This window comes from Rhyacophila brunnea, unplaced genomic scaffold, assembly GCF_057557595.1.
Source record: "Rhyacophila brunnea isolate RB1 unplaced genomic scaffold, BYU_Rbru_1.0 scaffold_6, whole genome shotgun sequence".
NCBI lineage: Eukaryota > Metazoa > Arthropoda > Insecta > Trichoptera > Rhyacophilidae > Rhyacophila > Rhyacophila brunnea.
In genome coordinates this window covers 22,205,338-22,224,331 of record NW_028233276.1, presented here as the reverse complement: position 1 = coordinate 22,224,331, position 18,994 = coordinate 22,205,338, and the positions used below count along the sequence as shown (strand labels likewise).

Sequence of the window (18,994 nt, the reverse complement as noted above, 5' to 3'; positions counted from 1 at the left end):
ATATAATAACTGCTTGTTATTTTGCCTCAAACATAATCTCTAAAACTGGAAAACCGTTCAGTGATAGAGAATATAATATGAATGAAGAGATAGGATGTACTTATAATTTCTGAAAACATAAAACAAAATTTAAATCCATTAAAATTTAAAATCCATCAAGTACGTACCGAAAGTTCCATACAACAAACGTGACCACCTAATACTCAGTTTTCAGAGTAGATGGTAGCACGGTCACACACGAAGTCGCATGATACAAGGCCATTTCAATGACCAATCAGAGCTCACCCATGGTCCAGCCAATCAACATTCGAGCTTTCGATCAGTCTTTTCAAATTTCATGTCAATTCTACATGATATTTTCAAAACAAAAGCAGTCGGCAATATTTTTCGAGTTGACATGTCAAGCAGTCAAGTGTCAGAATAATATTGCTGTTCGGCGTTTTTAAACCATATTGATAAAAAAGTTTTGCAATCCGATGGCTGATAAAATAAGTTAATGGGTAAGTCTACTTTTATTATATTAGTTTATAGGTATTATACGCTTGTATGCCATTTGAAATTTCTTTGCGGTCGTCGCACCGAAATAATGATGGTACTTACCTATTGTAATTTTCACGTTTGCAAATCTACCAACGCAAACATAAAAAATAGATACCTACTGTACGACAACAGGAAGTCGCCCGTGTCACTTATAGAATATTTCTCAGTGTATTTTTTGAGAAAACAAATCCCGCGAAATTAGGTTTTTAATTTATAACAATTCTATTCTCAGTAAGTAATTAATTTATAAATCTAATTATTGTTTGATAAGTATCAATAGAAAAATAATTTCACCTCATTACTATTATATTAGGTTAATTAATACAGCGTAATTATTGAATTTGTAAGGAAATCTATCATTGAACCCACATTAACTGATAATATTGCTGCAGGTATTTATGAATTAAATAATTAGGATAACACAAATTATGACTAAATAAGTAGAAGTGAAAGATATAACATATTCAATATTATATTGATGCACAGAAATAGTCAACCAGACCTTTTTTTAGGTACCTACCTGCTTTGAAAAGGGGCTGTATTTCTTTGCTAGGTAGGTACATATCGTCGTCATACAAGAGAAAGTGACCAAGTGCAAAATAGTAAATTGTTCAGGAGAGCCATTTTAACATTTGTAATCGATCTAAAAAATCCTTATATTGCATTCACATTTCTGATTATTTTTGTGGGTGTAGATATGATATTTACTTTTAAAATGAAATTATAATATTTGAAAAAATCACTTTTATTCTAGCTTTTAAAAATACGAAATGAAGTTGGTCAGTTTTACCACCCATGAATTAATGTAAAAATTGCAGATAGTCACTTTTCATTCTTGGAATACAGGTAAAACAAAAATGAAGTATAGGTATTTTTCTTTAAATTGACTTTATTTTGAGTGCATTCTGAATAGAATGGCGAAAATAGAATACAATTTTTTAATTTTCTATGGAAAATATACCCAGTTGCTTTACATGAAAAAGTACAAAAGTCACAAAAATATAAGTACATTAAAATAAATTTATGTAAAAAAATACTCTGCTTCAGATTGAGAATCCATGTTTGGTTCTGGTGCTCTGTCTGGCATGTTATTTTCAGCAAGTTATCTGTACCATCCATGATAATCACGAGAAATTGCTTTAGTATCACACAGCTTTACAAAATCTCTCTTTTTTAGCCTGGTTATATTGAGTTCTTCTTTGAATAAGTATTTTAATGGGGGAACAAGTGGTGGCCGACCTCGCCCAAACACTGACAAGGTTTGAACGCCGTCGTTATAATATTTTATGGAGAATGTGTCCTGGTCTGACACGCTCATACCGATTTTTCATTATTTTGGCAGCAAGTAATTTAAGATCTTCTTCGACCATATCAGCCCTTTAATTAGAGCATATGAACACAGGCACCTCCAAGAATCCCTGTCGCTCGCCAGTCTTCTTGCATTGTTCCAGGTCAAACCAGCATCCCATAGCTCTGTCGTATACACTTTATAGATAGTATTTAACGGCCTTTCATGACTCCGGAATCCGGTTGGCTTAAAGAACGGGCAAGCCGGGTTGAAATTCTGGTACAACGTTGCCTTTTCACTCTCAGCGTGATGAGAGACTACTTAGTGCGATCTTTTATCTCCTCGTTGCTCATAAAGTCATACCTCTGCACACCCAGTATCTGTCGCAAACATCTGTTTTCTAAGTTCAGTATACGGTTGCTCTGAGCCTTCGTAAGGTGCCATGATTTGCTAAAGCAGCACCGTCAGAATGCGGCATTAAATTTGGTTCTTAACTCATTCATTGCATATGGTATCGCTATTTTTATTTTTATTTCGTTGGGATTGAGCTGCTCTGAAAATGTTTATTTTTATACGATGTATAAACAAATAGATTCCAACTCACCTCTGAATTGGTTTTGACACATTTCCACCATTAATTTACTTCTACAGATCATTTTATGAATGAATTCTATCACTTTACAATGAGAGAAAATTGATACGACAAACGTTTCGTAAGAAATAAATGACTAACTTCACTACTACAGAATAACTACTACAAGGAAAACTGTCACTTGGTCATTTTTTATTGTAAAAGATTACAAAAAGAAATGACCATGTGCCTAATAGTCAATTTTGCTTGGCGAAAAATGTGCCTTAATGCAGATAGTCATTTTGATAAATTCGAGATAGTATGTTTCCAGGCTGAAATTCAGTTGGTCATTTTTTCCAGACAACCATTATGTTAGTAAGATGTCAAATAGTCAATAAAACCAATTTCGTAAAAAATGCACTTGGTCACTTTCTCTTGTATGACGACGATATTTTGAAATATTTGAACTAGGTACAAATACATATTTTTTTTAAATAATCTCAAATCAGATATACTAGGTATTAGGTACATTGTATGGCTGGGAACTTTGCTTCCAATATTTATATAGTTAAGTGTATGAATTTAATACCTATTGGTCAAAATTGGATAAAGGCTAATGTAGGTAATAATATTAAAAAATGATAGGTATTAATAATTACTATTTTTGGCATGTAAAGTATTGTGCTGACGATTGTTATATAGGTAACTTCTACAAAATCGTTTGCTATTGATTGGCTTTAAAATTACAGCTTGCTTCTAAGTATTTTTAAAATTGACTAAGAATAAAATTTATAATGACGCTAGATTTTACTTGGCTTGCTTATAGAATTAATGTAGGTATAAAAAATGCAGGATTTTATTTATATTAAGGGGTAGACTGATTCTATTAAATTTTGTAGAACTTGCAAAAGGGTAACTATAAATTTCCATACATCTAAGCTTACGGGCTAGAAATTTGCCTCGCAGTCGATCTGTTCATGTTTGCATGAATCAGCCCAATGATGATTCAGGCCTCATGGCCTTGGATCCTCTGAGGATGCCATGGTTTAGGCGGTATCAGTACGTACCCTCGGTTGATAGTATTAATATTTATTATTATTAAAAGAAAGCAGATTTGAAAAATGAACAAAAGAGTGTCGTATCCTTCAGAGCAGTGCTGCCAACTGTATAACTGTGTATAACTAATAAGTGTCATAAATGATCACTGAAAATTTTATTCACACTAAGCCACAACATGCAATTTAAAAGAATGATGATGAATAAATCATAGATGGTATGTATTGAGATTGGTTTATTTCATTTTTATACTTATTACATAAAAAAACTTAACACAATAAAGGCAGAAAACCTTTAAAACTAAAGCTTAAATCACACTAACCGATGCGATATCCACCAACTGTCTGGCATAATGGTCGGTATCATAGAAATGACAATTTGTATCTGTTGGACAGTCTGGAGTGCTATAAAAGATTTTATTCTTGCTGAACCAGTCTTGAAGACTTAGTCCTGTAAAGGTTTACTGACAATGGTCAAAAGGCAAACAACACGCGAAGTGTCATGTTGACGTTTGCCTTATAATTTTCAATAGGACATAATTTATTACTTGAACAGAGAAAAATATAGCAATCATTACAATTAGTAACTTGTTACTTGTCCAAACACATTCTTTTCGGTCTAACGATAGTTTTGAACACTAGAAACATGGTTTAATTATATACATCCCCATAATTTGAATCGTTGCATGTAAAATTTTTTATGATTGTCCACGATGATTGGCATGTACCTATCTCCGGCAATTACTAATTTGGCTAATAGTAGAAAAAAAATTATACATATATCTACCGCAATATTATAGAGAAAAAACTATTACAAAACTCATTGAAGCTGAAGTGGTGTCACAAACTCATTCAATCATATTGAATTTCTATAATACCGTATTTCCTCGATTATAAGATGTTTTTTCCTATTTTGACGTCTCTGAATTCAGGGTGCATCTTACAATTGCTGTAAAATTCCGCGGCTGTGATGAATGATCACTGATTACTAGTAGTGGAGGGGTCCCACGTAGACACGTTTGAGTTTGAATAAGATAAAAGTTCCTAATTACCATTTAAAATGTTGGCAAGAAGACTATATTATGATGCTGAAAAGAGAAGTTACTGTGTATGCAGAAGAGCACGGACACAGAACTGCAGGACGTAAATTTGAAGCGACGAATTTGAAGGTCGTAATAAATGAAGCAAATATTTGTTAGAGAATTGATTGACATTTTTTATTATTGGTATATAAAAATAAGGGTGCGTTTTACAATTTAGGAAATACGGTAATTGATTAGCAACAGATACACCATATTGGAATTTAAAACTACAGATCCTGTAAGTTAACTGATAATTCTAATACATGGTGGTGGTGACATAAGATTTTCTGATGGTAAGTTTATAGATAAAAAAATATTTAAGTAACTAATAAATATCTGAAAATATATTTCATTTTAACCAAATGTTTATCATTACATCAAATCAATAGGAAATATATTTCGTCTCTCGCTCATCCACTCATTTAATAGAAAAATCTATGCACATTTACACTTGTCAGCACTGAATCTAGAAATCAATATTTTTTAATTGCTTTTCGAATAAGCGCCATTCTTTGCTTGTGCGCCTCTGTTACGGTAGCACGCTTATAAGGCCGCAATTCATCAGTTCCAAATCCAGGAATCCACATGTTCCAGTTTCGCTCTGAATAAATAAGAAAAAGTAATATGAGTCATTAAAATAAAAAACTACACACCTGTTGCATACACCAGTGGCGAAGAAACGCCTGTTGGATGGAGTTGCGGTGGATAAACGAAAAAAAATGCACTGGAGTCATACTTATGGAAGCTGTAGTTAAATTTTGATTCATCCTCAGTAGGATATCAACATATTATATAACATAAGTATGTGTGCATTTTAAAATATGTGTACATTTGCATTAAATAATAAATATAGTGAATATTTTTAAATTTCTACGTTAAGTGGTGGTTTTGCTTATGCGATAATCGCACTGCATTTGAAGGCTCTGTACACTCTCAGTAATCCGCCGCTCGATTATCCGACAACTACTATAATCCGCCATTATTTTTACTAGTTGAAAGCACAAAATCAAGCTTTATAATTCGCCGGTATTTGATTGTCAATTTCAGTAGTCCGCTGCGTACAAGTATACAACGCAGATGAGACGGGTTTATTTTGGAAACTTCTACTTCGTAAAACGTACATTCATCGCGAAGAAAGTAATGTACCAGGGAGGAAAGTGCCCAAGGAACGCATCACAATTATGCCATGCTCCAATGCAACCGGGACACACAAACTGAAGCTTTTGGTCACAGGGAAAGGCAGGAATCCTAAGCCATTCAAGAATATCTGCCTCACTGAACAACTGGTTGTGTGAAGTGATTTACTGTTTAATATTTAGTTTAATACATATTTTATACATATTTATAAGCTTAGTTTATAAATATGTGTAATTTAGTAAATACTTGATTATGATTATAAATAAAACTGTAATTTGCTAGTACAAATTTCTGAAAAAATCTATTTTACAACGTTTTTCTTAGCTCGTATTCTTATTTGTCCGGTACAAATCTTGCAATCGATTTTTAACTAACTTCCCGACTAGCTAGACATTTGAAACTTTTAGAATATATCAGAACACAATGCCAATGCATTTTTTTAATACTTTTAGCTATCTTTAAGTAGAATTTATTTCATTTTCAGTTCGTTCTGTTTTGTATGAAAAGTTATTTTGGAAGAAATCTGTAAAAAGTAAAACTATTATTGGTTGCTATGTGTATACTAAATTATTAATATATACGTGCGTTACTATGGAAATCAATATGGACTGTCAAAATGACATTTCAGTATATTTATTCAGTATTTCTATCAAGTACAAATTTTTTTGATCGTTTAAGCTAGTCAAGTCAAGTTTATATGATTCAACAGAAAATTTTAAAACGTTGTATAAGTTCTTTTTATCTTGTAATTATTTAGAAATATGTACCTGTTTTAATTTTTACTTAGTTTTGTATGTATGCACTATAATCCGCCGCTTACACTAATTGGACACTTGTCTGGTTGGGGTGGCGGATTACTGAGACAGTACTGTATTAGATTATGTAAATATATTTTGACCTCACCGGGATCGAACCCAGAACTCCGGGATGGAAGGCCAGCGCATTACGCACTGCACCACAATGTATAATAATGAAAAAAATAATTGTTACAAAATCACTGCCATTTTAAAGAACCTACACATTCAAATCTGCAATGCAATCATCGCAGTGCAATATTTCAGCCAAAATTTACACTAAAATCACTGCCATTTTGATAGCATTGATTCAATTTTGATAATCGTATGGATAAATTTAAATTGAATTTTTCTGCGATGATCACATCACATAAGTAAAATCACCACATCATAATAATATATAATTATTATTATATTTAAAATAATGATTGTGACTAGACATCAGTGGCGAAGGGTGGAGGTAGGCTGTTAAGATTCGCTATAAATAGTGCACAAAAAATTTTGATAGTCATATGTATTTGTTTTTATTGAACTAAGACTACAATTTACAGATGGTGTTAGTTAGTTATTAAAAATCAATTACACCCTGCCTAAACGAAACCATAATAGATTTGGTCTAATTTGGGCGATACGACAAAATTGTGCACACTTTTTCATTCATGGTTATTTGTTTTTGTTGGATTAAAAATACATATTACACATATTGTTGGTTCATTTTTTTAATTCATTAAGTCCTGCGTAAACCAAACTAAAATAAATAAAAAATATTATTCTATCTATAAAATACTCATAGTTATGTATGATTTAATTGCATAATTTTAGATATTTTATATATAGACATGTATTTTTTGACTATTATCTATTATGGCTTGGTTTCTCAGGGATTAATTGAATTTTAAAATCTAACCAACGCTATCTGTAAATTGTAGTCTTATTTCAATGAAAACAAATATGTATGTCTGAAAAAGTTTAATGTGCACTATTTATGGCGAATCTTAACAGCCTACCTCACCCTTCGCCACTGCTAGACATATTGCCTTAGATTTTTTTAATCATTAAGTATTTATTTAACTTCTTCCCAATTTCTGATGATAGAACCATCTTTTGCTTTTATCAGAAATTGGGAACACTTGTTAAGCCGAGTTGAAGAGTTCTACATCAATCTCTACAGTGATGACACTGACAATACGACTATAGACTTAGATCTTCAGAGAAATGGAAATTCGGAAGACCATACTCCCGAATTTACATCCTGGGAAGTAACCCATGCTTTAAATTACATGAAAAGTGGGAAAGCCCCGGGGGAAGATGGTCTAACGATAGATATCCTCAAAAAAGCGGGAAAGGATGCAAATGAAGTGCTTGCACAATTGTTCACAGCCTGCATACGCAAAGAGGATGTCCCAGAGGCATGGAAAAATGCCAGCATTGTCATTCTTCACAAAAAAGGTGACAGAGAAGACCTAGCAAATTATCGTCCAATAAGTCTACTCCCTATTCTCTACAAGAAGTTCACAAAAATTCTCTCAAACCGTCTGCAAAATGTACTAGACGAGAACCAACCGAGAGACCAAGCCGGATTTAGAGGAGGATACAGCACTATGGACCATATCCAAGTCGTCAGAGAAATCATAGAGCGGTGCCAGGAATACAAACTGCCACTATGCATGGGTTTTATAGACTATGAAAAGGCGTTTGATTCGATAAAGAAATGTTCAATACCTGACGCATTCAGAAAACAAGGAATCCCTGGGCGCTATATAAATATTTTCAATAATATATACAGTAGCGCAACAGCATCTGTCAATCTCCATAAACCATTGCGCAGATTTCCTATCAGCAAAGGAGTCCGACAAGGTGATACAATCTCACCTAAACTATTTACAGCCACCCTTGAAGACTAATTCAGGCAACTTGACTGGAATGACATAGGGATCCCCATAAATGGAGAATACCTAAGTCATCTGCGCTTTGCCGATGACATAGTAATTTTCTCGCAAGACTCAGAAGACCTCCAAAGCTGAATGCAGGAACTCGCTGAAGTAAGCAGCAAAGTAGGTTTGAAAATAAATGTAACAAAGACGAAAGTCATGTTCAACTGCTTTGCGGGCCAAAAAGAGATCCTCATCAATGGCACTCAGCTCGAACAGGTGAAAAGCTACATTTATCTGGGACAACAAGTGTCTATAGATGGATGTATATTTGATGAAATTGTTCGCAGAGTAAAGAACAAAACGTCCGCAAGACCTAGAGGTCGCTGGATCGATGAAATGATAAAGTTCTGCGGAAGTACGTGGCAACGCAATGCACAGGACCGAGAGAAGTGGAAGCAGCTTAAAGAGGCCTTCATCCAGTAGTGGATAGATTCAGGCTAATGATGATGATGATTTAACTTCTTTGTATATAATTATTATTTTAAGTAATATTGCTAAATTATGTATACCTTCAAATTTTATTTTTCAATTTAAATCATAAACAATAATTATAGCCGGATTTCAAGCCACACATTTACAGTGAATAGTAAAAATTGACCGCCATTGATAAGCTGTTATTCTCATACAATTCTCTCTTAGCAAATATACAATTGCTTTTTTCTGGTTGGTATCGGTGCTATCTAACATATTAGCATATCTAGCAAGCTGATTCCTATAGATGTGGATATTTTTTTATCATGTCATCATTTTGGTTTCATACATTTTTAATTTTTCAAAAATGTTATGTACATGGAAAAAATATATTCATACCTAAATGTAATTGCACATCTTTAACTTCTACAGTCGGAACATGTCTATGCTTAGCAAGAAGACAAGCGGCATTCATTGTGCTATCGATGAAGTCATCGGCGAGTTGCAACAAAAGCTCCTCTACTTCTTCATCAAGCTGCTCCGTGGGGTCCACCTCCCGAACAAGCTCTTGAAGTCGGGGTCTCGTCACAATCTATGAATCAAAATATAATTTAATTCAACTTATGGTCTGATATATTATAAAATTTAATTGTTCAATAATTAACAAATTTAATGAAACAAATACTTCAAGATCTAGCTGTGGGGGTTAATATGATATTATTATCCAGTCTAAGTATTCTATTTGGAGTTATTAGAAACCAAGGTAACAAAGTCACACTTTACTATGGTTGCCATAACTTTTTAGACTCATTATTATCTGGATACACGGCCTGCTTGAATAGTGTCTGTTGGGATTGGAAATAAATAGGCCATCTTTATCTATCTCAGGGATTCTCAATTTGTGTGCCTGTGGCTTATTTTAGCATTTTATATTTATATTTGTAAGTATTGTAAAATTTAATGAGGTTGCCAGCAACTTGTTGCCAGTGTGGAAATGGCATAATATCCACTGTGGTTCATGTAGTGGCATTGACCTGGGCAGGAAGGCGATTCACGAATGAAGCAGTATCACCGGTTGCGCAACCTAAGCGCAAACCTGCTACAACGCAGTATATTAAATGTCAACTGGCGGTGTCGGGTACCGTGTGCATTTTAACTATACACGCTTTGCCGATAGAGGCGCTAGTAACTCTCCATTTGACTTTGACATATTATTAAACGTCAAAAATTTGTACGTAGTGAGCAGGCTGTTATTCTATTTTTTCTATCTTTTTACTTATTTTATAGCAATTTTGATGAGCTATTACGGCGTCTAACTCATATGTGGTATTTATTTATAGTTACTGAGATATTTAAAAATCTCTTTATTTTAAACCAAAGCTCACCACTTATCATTATACTCTTTAATTATGGTGCTGGAATTATATTATTATATATAATATATCAACGGTATAAGCCGCGTTGACACGGTCCAAGTACGATCCAAGTAAGACGAACTAATTAACTAAGTAACTAATTCAGGAAGTCAACACCCATGATAGAATTTTTTCCAGTTTTGGTTGCATTGTATTCCAAAACTCTTCTGTAAAAATCGTTTCCGATTTTATTAATGGAAATTTCTCGGTGTACATAGTAAACGAACCTACGAATAAAAAAAGACAAGAAGGAACATACTGATTCATCGCAGTAAAATCTGGCAATCAAATTCGCCATTTTGAAAAGCGACGATTTTTATTAGTTATATGAAGTTGACCTTGAATCTTTAATAAAATAATACACAATTAAAAGATTTTGAAATAGAAAAAAATACATTTCCAAGCTTTCAGCTGTGCTCACTCATGAATGTCATTTAGATAAGTATATACACATTTTGATGTTATCTTGCAAAGTAAACAGTTATCTGTTCTTTACACTATAATATGTACATGCGAATGTAATGAATAAATGTGTGAATGTGTACCATCGTATTATTTTCTCGAAATCATAAACATACTATAATAGTTTTTGAGTATCAACCTATGTTCAATTTGAATTTGGTTATAATAATAATATACCCGTAGATATATCAATAGTATGTTTGCTACGAAATCCACCCAAGTTATCAGTATGTACTTGCACAGGTTTGATTAAAAACTATTATGAAATTATCATTTTAAAAATAATACATATATTATTTTGCCAGCCCTGTTTTCTGATCGGCGGAACGTTGTCCAGGTGTTTATCAAAATAATAATAATGTTTCTTGAAATAAAATCTCCGATGATTAGTGATTTTTGCGAAAAGATCGATTTAAATTAACGTGCTAACGACGCCGAGGTCCTTTTTATACTAAATCATAATTGAACATCTAGGTCTTCAGCGCCCTCTTAACATTGATTAATAAAAATAATTGCAATTGAATTTTTGTGTTGATTTATTCAATTTATTGGATACATTAAATATATCATTGGTATACCTATGGTTGAACATGCGACTTAATTTACTTTGTAATGTTTATAATTGGATACAATTGCGCAACCAGCTGCAGAGCTTGACATTATTTTTTTCAAGACGTGCCCAAAAATGAAAGAAATGAAAATACCAGACTCGAAGTGTCAGTCTCGAAAAACTTTTACAACAATTTGAAAACATTTTCATGACATTGCTCTACTTTCGTGGATATTTTCAGGAAACAAATACCTAGGTATGTACGAAAATCGAGCTCTGCCTATATGGTATTACCATTATTTATTTACACAGTGATTCTATTTTGTATTATAATCCAGATCGATGGCTTTGCGTCCACCAATACAATAATCAAATTTATTTAAAATTTAATTGTCATTTAGTTGTAGTAGACGTTGTATTTTCTTACAACATATAAATTATTCACAGAAGCAAATAAAGACGTATTATTTAAACTAGCCGAAAACCCACGTTCGACGGTTTTATTTGCTTTGTTTCTCTCCTGTCAAATGTATGCAAACTAACCTGAGTAGGTTGATCATTGATATTCACGCTGTTGGATTTCCCGGCCGTTTGCGATTGGTTTCCCATTGGACTATGCTGAGATGGAGAAGCCTGCATTGTTGTTGATTGAATATTCGATCCTACTTGGTTTAAATGGGTTGCTGCTGAAGAATACTGTATTGCAGAGGACTGCTGGTTCATCGCGACCATACTAAACAGGAGGAATTATATAAAGTCTACGTATTCATATAAAATAAGGTCATTCTTCATAGAATCTGAAAGAATTTAAGTTACACTCGTTTTATTTATTGACAATTCTATAAAAATATTGTAGACGTTCAACAATAACCAACATTAAAAATGACAATCAGTGCAGTGCAACAAAGTCAAAATTCAAAATTTCAGTAGATTTCAGTGTTGCCATATTTTGAAAGTGGAATTATAGTACAGTGCCTTCAAAATTATAGTTTTTCGGCAAAAAATATAGTACGCGTTGAGTGACCAATAATTTTCGGCATTTTCAAAAAATTAAACGTGGGGTAATTAGTTAACGTCTTGTTTTTTAGACAAAATATCCATGAAGGGTAATTAACGTCTCGTTTTTTAGACAAAATTCAAATGTTACGCCTGTGGTTTCCAAACTTTATGTTACCACGCCTCCCTTTAAAAAAATCTAATCTAGGCGCCCCCCTTATTTTATTAAATAATACAGACACCTTTTTAAATAGTCAACAATGTACCTACTTACGAATACAAAAATTAAAAAAAATTAACAAGGTTTTACTACTTATATTACATTAATTTTTGACGCTTGTTTATTAGCACAATCAATTTCAATAGTAGTCGATCCAAATTCATCTTCGTTCATTGACAAATGGATTCTATCATGGACCCCACATCCTGAAGCTGACCCCCCGGGTCAGGATTTTTCAACCACATATTTAAAATATTTAATAGCTCCAAAATAAAGCAGCGCAGGTGCCTTTTTTACTATTAATAAAATAATATGAAAAGTGCATTAGCAAACTAACTAAGAACTCAGTAAATAGATTTTTGTTTGCTTCAATATATCTGGCGTAGAAATCATTTAAAAGTGAGACATGGCGAACTTTTTTTTTTGTCATTTTGATTTCTTAAGCTCCAATTTTTTATGAATGCTTTCACTTTATCGTTTTAAATCAGTGAATGCATTAGTGGTCCTTGGATTGATTTATTCACTCATTTTTTTTTTTTAATTTCAACCAAATAGACAAGTTTAACAACAAAATTATCGTTCCTAAACAAATTTGCCTCAAATTTCAACATTATGATTAATTTTCCCTTTTATTTAATTTTTTACGAGATAGCCATTGCTCTTCACGATAGTATAGAAGTGAGGGATTATAAAATTAGTCTCCATATTTGCAGAAAGGTTTGCAAACAACCGTTTATAGGACTGTTTTTTTGTGTAGTTTATAACTAGTGGCCATTTTATAAACTATGCATTTGCAAACTGCAAACCTGTGACTACATTAATTGTGTTAAGCTTTTCGCGCTTCCCTTTGCAACACTCCGCGCCTCCCAGTTTGGAAATCGCTGTGTTAAGTAATTAACTTCACCTCTTTTTAGACATGGTGACTATTTTTTTTTGCTTCACGGATTATTTTGGCGTTGTTTTTCTTCTATTGGCAACTTTTTTTCCGATTTATTAAAATTATAGTATTTTGGGCGTACTATACCTGTTTTATATCGTACATAGTACGTAAACTAAAATTATAGTACAAATACTATAATTATAGTACGGTTGGCAACACTGGTAGATTTTGACAAAAAATTCTGTTGATTTCATAAAATATCAGTAGATTTTAAAAATGTAGTATATTAGATGTAATTTAAAACTAATAAGGATAAAAATAACTAATAATATTAATTTCTTGTAAACAATGATGATATTAATGGGTAAAATGCAAAGAGATTGGTCTCTTTGGTAAAATGGCGCTCTTGGGTAGAGTTACAATGCTTTCTTCGTCAATTTAGAAGTGTAAATCGTGCGTAAATCATTTCAAGTTTATTATTAAAATAATCATCAGTAAACTTACAATTATGGAGAAACACAAATATCAGTAGATTTCTTCAATTTCGAAAAAAACTCAAAAATCAGTAGGTATATTGGCAAAAAATATCAGTAAATCTACTGAAATTTCAGTATGTTTCAGTAGATATGGCAACACTGAATCAACTGCACGTACCAGTGCTGCCAAGTCAAAATTTGAAACTTCAGTATATGGAAAAAAAATCAGTAGATTCGACAAAATATCAGTAGATTTCTGTTTCTCAATTTTCACGAGAAAAATTTCGCCGCGGGCCGCAGGTTCCCTATTTTTCATAGTGGGCACGTTTTTTTTAAAGAGAGAAATATCGCCGCGGCCCGCAGATTCCCAATTTTTCATAGTCGGCTGAATTTTTTTAGAAGAAATAAAAAAAGGAAGGAAAAAGAAAAGAAGGAAATTTATGACGCACGGCCAACTGACCAAACTGACGGTCCGATTTGATTTGTTTGATTCAGATTTACTGGAAAATTGAGTCAGTGCTGTCGCAAAGCAACGAATATTTTCATAAGTCTGTGGTGTCGTTGCTAGCATTTTTTATTTCCATCAATCTAGCATTTTTCAATTGGAACATAGCTCAAGCAGCATACATGAAAATAAAATTACATGAAAATGACGCCCAATATTGACACGGCATGAATTTTTAATTGTACTATAAGAATACTAATTATGGTCATTTGTAAGATGAATTTATAACCCTAAACAGCTGCTGTCAACATAGTTAATTAACTTAAATATCGTAGAATTAACCAAAAATGTTTTTAATACCATTCCAGTGGTACCTATTCAGGTAGGTAGGTACCTAAACGTGTGAACAAAGATCTAGTATTTTTTCTGGCAACACTTACTTTTGTTTGGTAAAACCACAGCTGCCCTACGAGTGAGATCAGCGATAGCGCACCTTGTGCATGCGAAAAAATTGTATAATCTCAATCAGGCTATAGTGGAATATCGGCATGTAATTTTTCAGTAAAAATGCGAATGCCGCATTTTCCATTCTAAAATTATATCTATAATTTCATCATGCAGCTCTTTATTAAAATGTGCATCATGCACTTAATACATAGTGATCATCTACCTGTCCTAAGTCTTTTGATTCTTTAAGATTAATTAAGAATAAAGTATTTTTCCTATGAACAACGTGCTCATCTTTTTAAGTTGACAAGATTTGTATTTGAAGTGTTTCTGTCAGCCTTGTATATTGGCTCGTCTCACTCTCCTTGTTATCCGGCCAAACTAACTATTGAACCTTATTTTCAATGCGATGCATGGTGCTATATTTCAATTAGGTAAATGTAAAAAATAAGCTCGTACTTACCAACCTTTTACGCATCATACCACTAATTATATTATTATCTCAGAACACTTTATAGGTATACTCTATATCTATAAGAATAGCTTTTCAATCAGGGTCTTGTAACAATCAATTGTCTTGTAAATTTACTTTTTGTGTTTCACTTGTGTACCCTTTAAATGAAAATTATTGTATATTATGTACATAAAAATATGGGTAATTAAAAAGAATCAGAAGCATATTATTTATTTGTGTTTATTAAACAATAAAATTATTGAGAAGGAAAATACAGCAACGAATCAAATCATTTCATTCAATTTAATAATTTACAGGGTGAATAATTAGATTATGTACATTAGCATAAAAAATTCCACAATGTTTCCATTAACTAAAAAATACAATAATTGTACAGTCTTAACATTTTATTTATAACTAGTACTTCACATTTTAAATATTTTTATGTAAAATATGTCTTTGGCAAACATTCATAGATCTTCCTCTTCAAAATCGCTAACCATTCAATCTGCAATATATCTCTTAAAATATGTTAATATGATCATCAATTGAACTCCATAGCGATCGTTACATAATGTGGCAAAATACCTTTTCTAGGTGTACAATCCTCCGAAGTTAATACAAAGAATATGAATGGACGCAGAATAAAAGGCATATTAACCCTCCAAGAGTGAGTGCTGCCATGCGATAATAGTAAACATTGCTCCATTAATGACCCGATCGATCAATAAATGCTTATGAATGAGAGTTGAGAATCATTAGAGAACAGAATTGAGTAGCTTAGTATCAAAGTGGGACAAACGCCACCTCCCACCACCACAAATCAACCAAAAGTATCAAAAACGGTAGTTTTCATACAGATTTTTGAGTTTAAAGTTGGCATGTGTACTTTTCACACATGTTTGCAAGTCTCCTGTAAAATTTTGTGAATGGCTCATGTCACACTTTGATACTAAGCTACTCACTGATCACTGAAAATAATATCAAAATATAATAAACATATTCATTAATTAAAAAAACCTACTAAAACCTTGCTTGCTAGATGGAGCTGCTGTATACTGGATGCAGCCACGATGGAAAGTATTGATGGCGAAAGTGATGAAAAGACAAATGAAAAACGTAATATTGATAGTGTGACCATGTTGGGTGCACTATAAGGCTCTGTCCAGCGTAGGCAACTCAAACGTATAACCGTGTGTGAAAATGTTCGTAGACAATGTCTTTTTTTGGTTATACATTTATATGGTTATACGTTTGAGTTGCGCGCGCCACTCAACGCTCCGCTGAACGCGCGTACGCTGGACGGGGCCTAAGATATTTTTTATACAAGGATTATTTTGATGTAAAGTATATCAAGTTATTATTATATTTTCTTAATTTCCCTTCCGATAAAATCTTGCCAAAACAATTCAGTAGTAAAGTTGTCATGGTCATGCGAACAATGAGGCGGGCAGAAGAACCACTTGATGTAAGTTAGGTAGTTTATCAGATTGCTGCATATTTATAAAAATAAATGGTGATGTATCATTACCGCTTCAAAGTCAATCATATATAGACTTTTTAAGAGGAGTAAATAGTTGTTAGCTATTTGCCCAACCCATTAAGTCCTCGGTCTGTACAGATATAATGAAAATTGATCGCCGACAAAAAACATTGTTAAATTATAAGGTACAGGATTTTTTAATATATTTTTTGTTGGCTGCTGTATTATACATTATACAGGAATAGATGTTATGACAAATCCATTGGTATAATAAAATTATGGGAACGTATATTTTACAAAACGTGATTAATGCAATACATATCAATGTAGTGTATGTAAACCTAAACGTTTTTTTGTTCTACATACATAACATTAAGAAATACAGTATGTACATTTACATGTCACAATTTCACACTTGTTTTCGAAGTAATCATTAACAGCACTGTTTTCCAAGTAGGTACACACCACCAGTGCAATATACCACGCTGTCCATGGTTACTTTAGTTGTTGCTTCAGTGATTTTGATAGTGAAACCACGGATGGCTCCATATGCAAGAAGATTTAATCGACATATTGAAAGGAAAAAGGACGTAATCCATACAAATCAAATTTTACAGGAGGCACAAAAATGTTTTTGTTATGGTTTTCGGTCAACGTTAAAATACAAAATAGACATAACCGTGAAGTGCATGATAATTAATAAATTGGTTCTTATATCCCTAATCTGATATTAATTATTGAGTTAACCAACAAAAATGATGGTAAGTAATTTTCTCATTTCACATACTTCTTTTAAAAATTGCCAGTTAAATTTAGATAATAAATCGGCAATTACAGCTTACATCCTTTGGATACAATGTATATTCAGTCGTATACGTCATTATGTATTCAATAAAACCTATATTGAAAAAACTGAGGGTTATGTCCTCTCTTTTCTAAAATCGATATGGTCACATCATTTATGAAGATATTGCAAAAAAAAATCTCATCCTTGGAGGTTAAAAGAGACATACTAAGAATAAATTTGCACTTGAGAAACAGAAAGTGCAGTGTTCACTACATACTATTACTGTTGTGGATAATAATGGGAATACCCTAGGGGCGGCATGTTATATAAAAGTATGGTGAAGCAGGCTAGTATGGTGAAAAAGTATGGTGAGGTGGGCTGATAATCAAGTTGCGGCAAAATTTCCACGTTAACATAATATTATATGGGTACGTTATAATGACCAAAGTAAATCCTCTGTGATGCGCTGCATTTTTTTTTATCGCGACACTATTTTTCGTAAGTTGTTGGCTATGGTTGGCCTGCTTCATTCAGTTGTATGAGAAAGTCGATTCTTTGCCCCTCTTTTTATTTAATATCTCTATGGGAATACCATAGGTAGAATGAAAAAGTGTTCTCTATTTATATTACAAATAAACCACAGTTATTTGACAAAATAAGATAGGAAATAGTATCAACTTACGAACACAAAATATTATACTATGCAAGTATTCCTCCCATTGAGGATAATATGGTAGATAAAACCAGCCATTGATTATACATTTGTAAATAATCGATACAACAATACATTGCATCACATAACAGTATAAAAATCCAATTATTATCTGTAATCTTGTTTCATTATTTCTGTTGCTACTATAAAAATATAAAATAAATATTGTAGAAAGCATAAAATAGATTTCGATAATAGATTTTAATAGATACTGAAAATTTCAGTCGCTCCTATACAAAATATATACAAAATAAGAATTCTGTAGTTATTGAAGTTTTGCGTTTCAAAAAATGTAAAAACATGAAAGATATGAAAGAAAATATTATGTACCAAGAGCCCGATGCATAGAATGTCGACGTTATATAAAACTAACGAATTACGATTGCTAAGAATATATGAGATTTACCAAACTGGTTAATAACATAGCAATGTTGCTTTTTGTGATCAAAATTGCTGCCATTTTTTTAAAATTACATGTTCATTAATATTATTGACAAATCCACAAATTCTACAATGTTTGTAATTCCCACATGTAAATTATTCATTCATTTTGAGTTGGTGTAGATACCTAATTGAATAAAATCTTGATTTGTCCGAAACTATATTATTTGATTTATGTTAACAAAATGGAATTATTTAACAGCATATAAAAATGCATAGACTGCGCTGGATTGGCCACGTGCATCGAACGCTGGAGGTTACCAGCAAGGCTGTCTATTACGCGTCCTCTAAGGCAAGAGAAGACCTGGATGGGCAAAACTGAGATGGCTGGACTGCGCCACAGGAGATTTAAGAATGCTCGACCAAAGCAACTGAAGTGCCGGCACTGGATAATCCAGAATGCTAGAAGTTTTT

At 32.7% G+C, this 18,994-nt stretch overlaps 1 protein-coding gene across 1 annotated transcript; it reads right to left on the bottom strand.

Moving 5' to 3' along the window:
* Positions 1-3,666: 3,666 nt before the first annotated feature.
* Positions 3,667-12,138, bottom strand: Taf12 (TATA-box binding protein associated factor 12). Its single transcript, XM_085957043.1, has 3 exons — positions 11,783-12,138; positions 9,212-9,404; positions 3,667-5,137 (listed from the first exon to the last, which is right to left on the bottom strand). The coding sequence occupies exons 1-3, from the start codon at positions 11,969-11,971 to the stop codon at positions 5,010-5,012; spliced, it is 510 nt and encodes a 169-aa protein (XP_085813169.1). The 5' UTR covers positions 11,972-12,138; the 3' UTR covers positions 3,667-5,009.
* Positions 12,139-18,994: the final 6,856 nt, after the last annotated feature.

Coding starts and splice junctions, on each gene's coding strand:
- Taf12 (XM_085957043.1), bottom strand. CDS start 11,971: ATGGTCGCGATGAACCAGCAGTCCTCTGCAATACAGTATTCTTCAGCA. Junction 9,405..11,782: donor TCAATGATCAACCTACTCAG/GTTAGTTTGCAT, acceptor TTTGATTCATAG/ATTGTGACGAGACCCCGACT. Junction 5,138..9,211: donor AGATGTGCAATTACATTTAG/GTATGAATATAT, acceptor TTATTTATTCAG/AGCGAAACTGGAACATGTGG.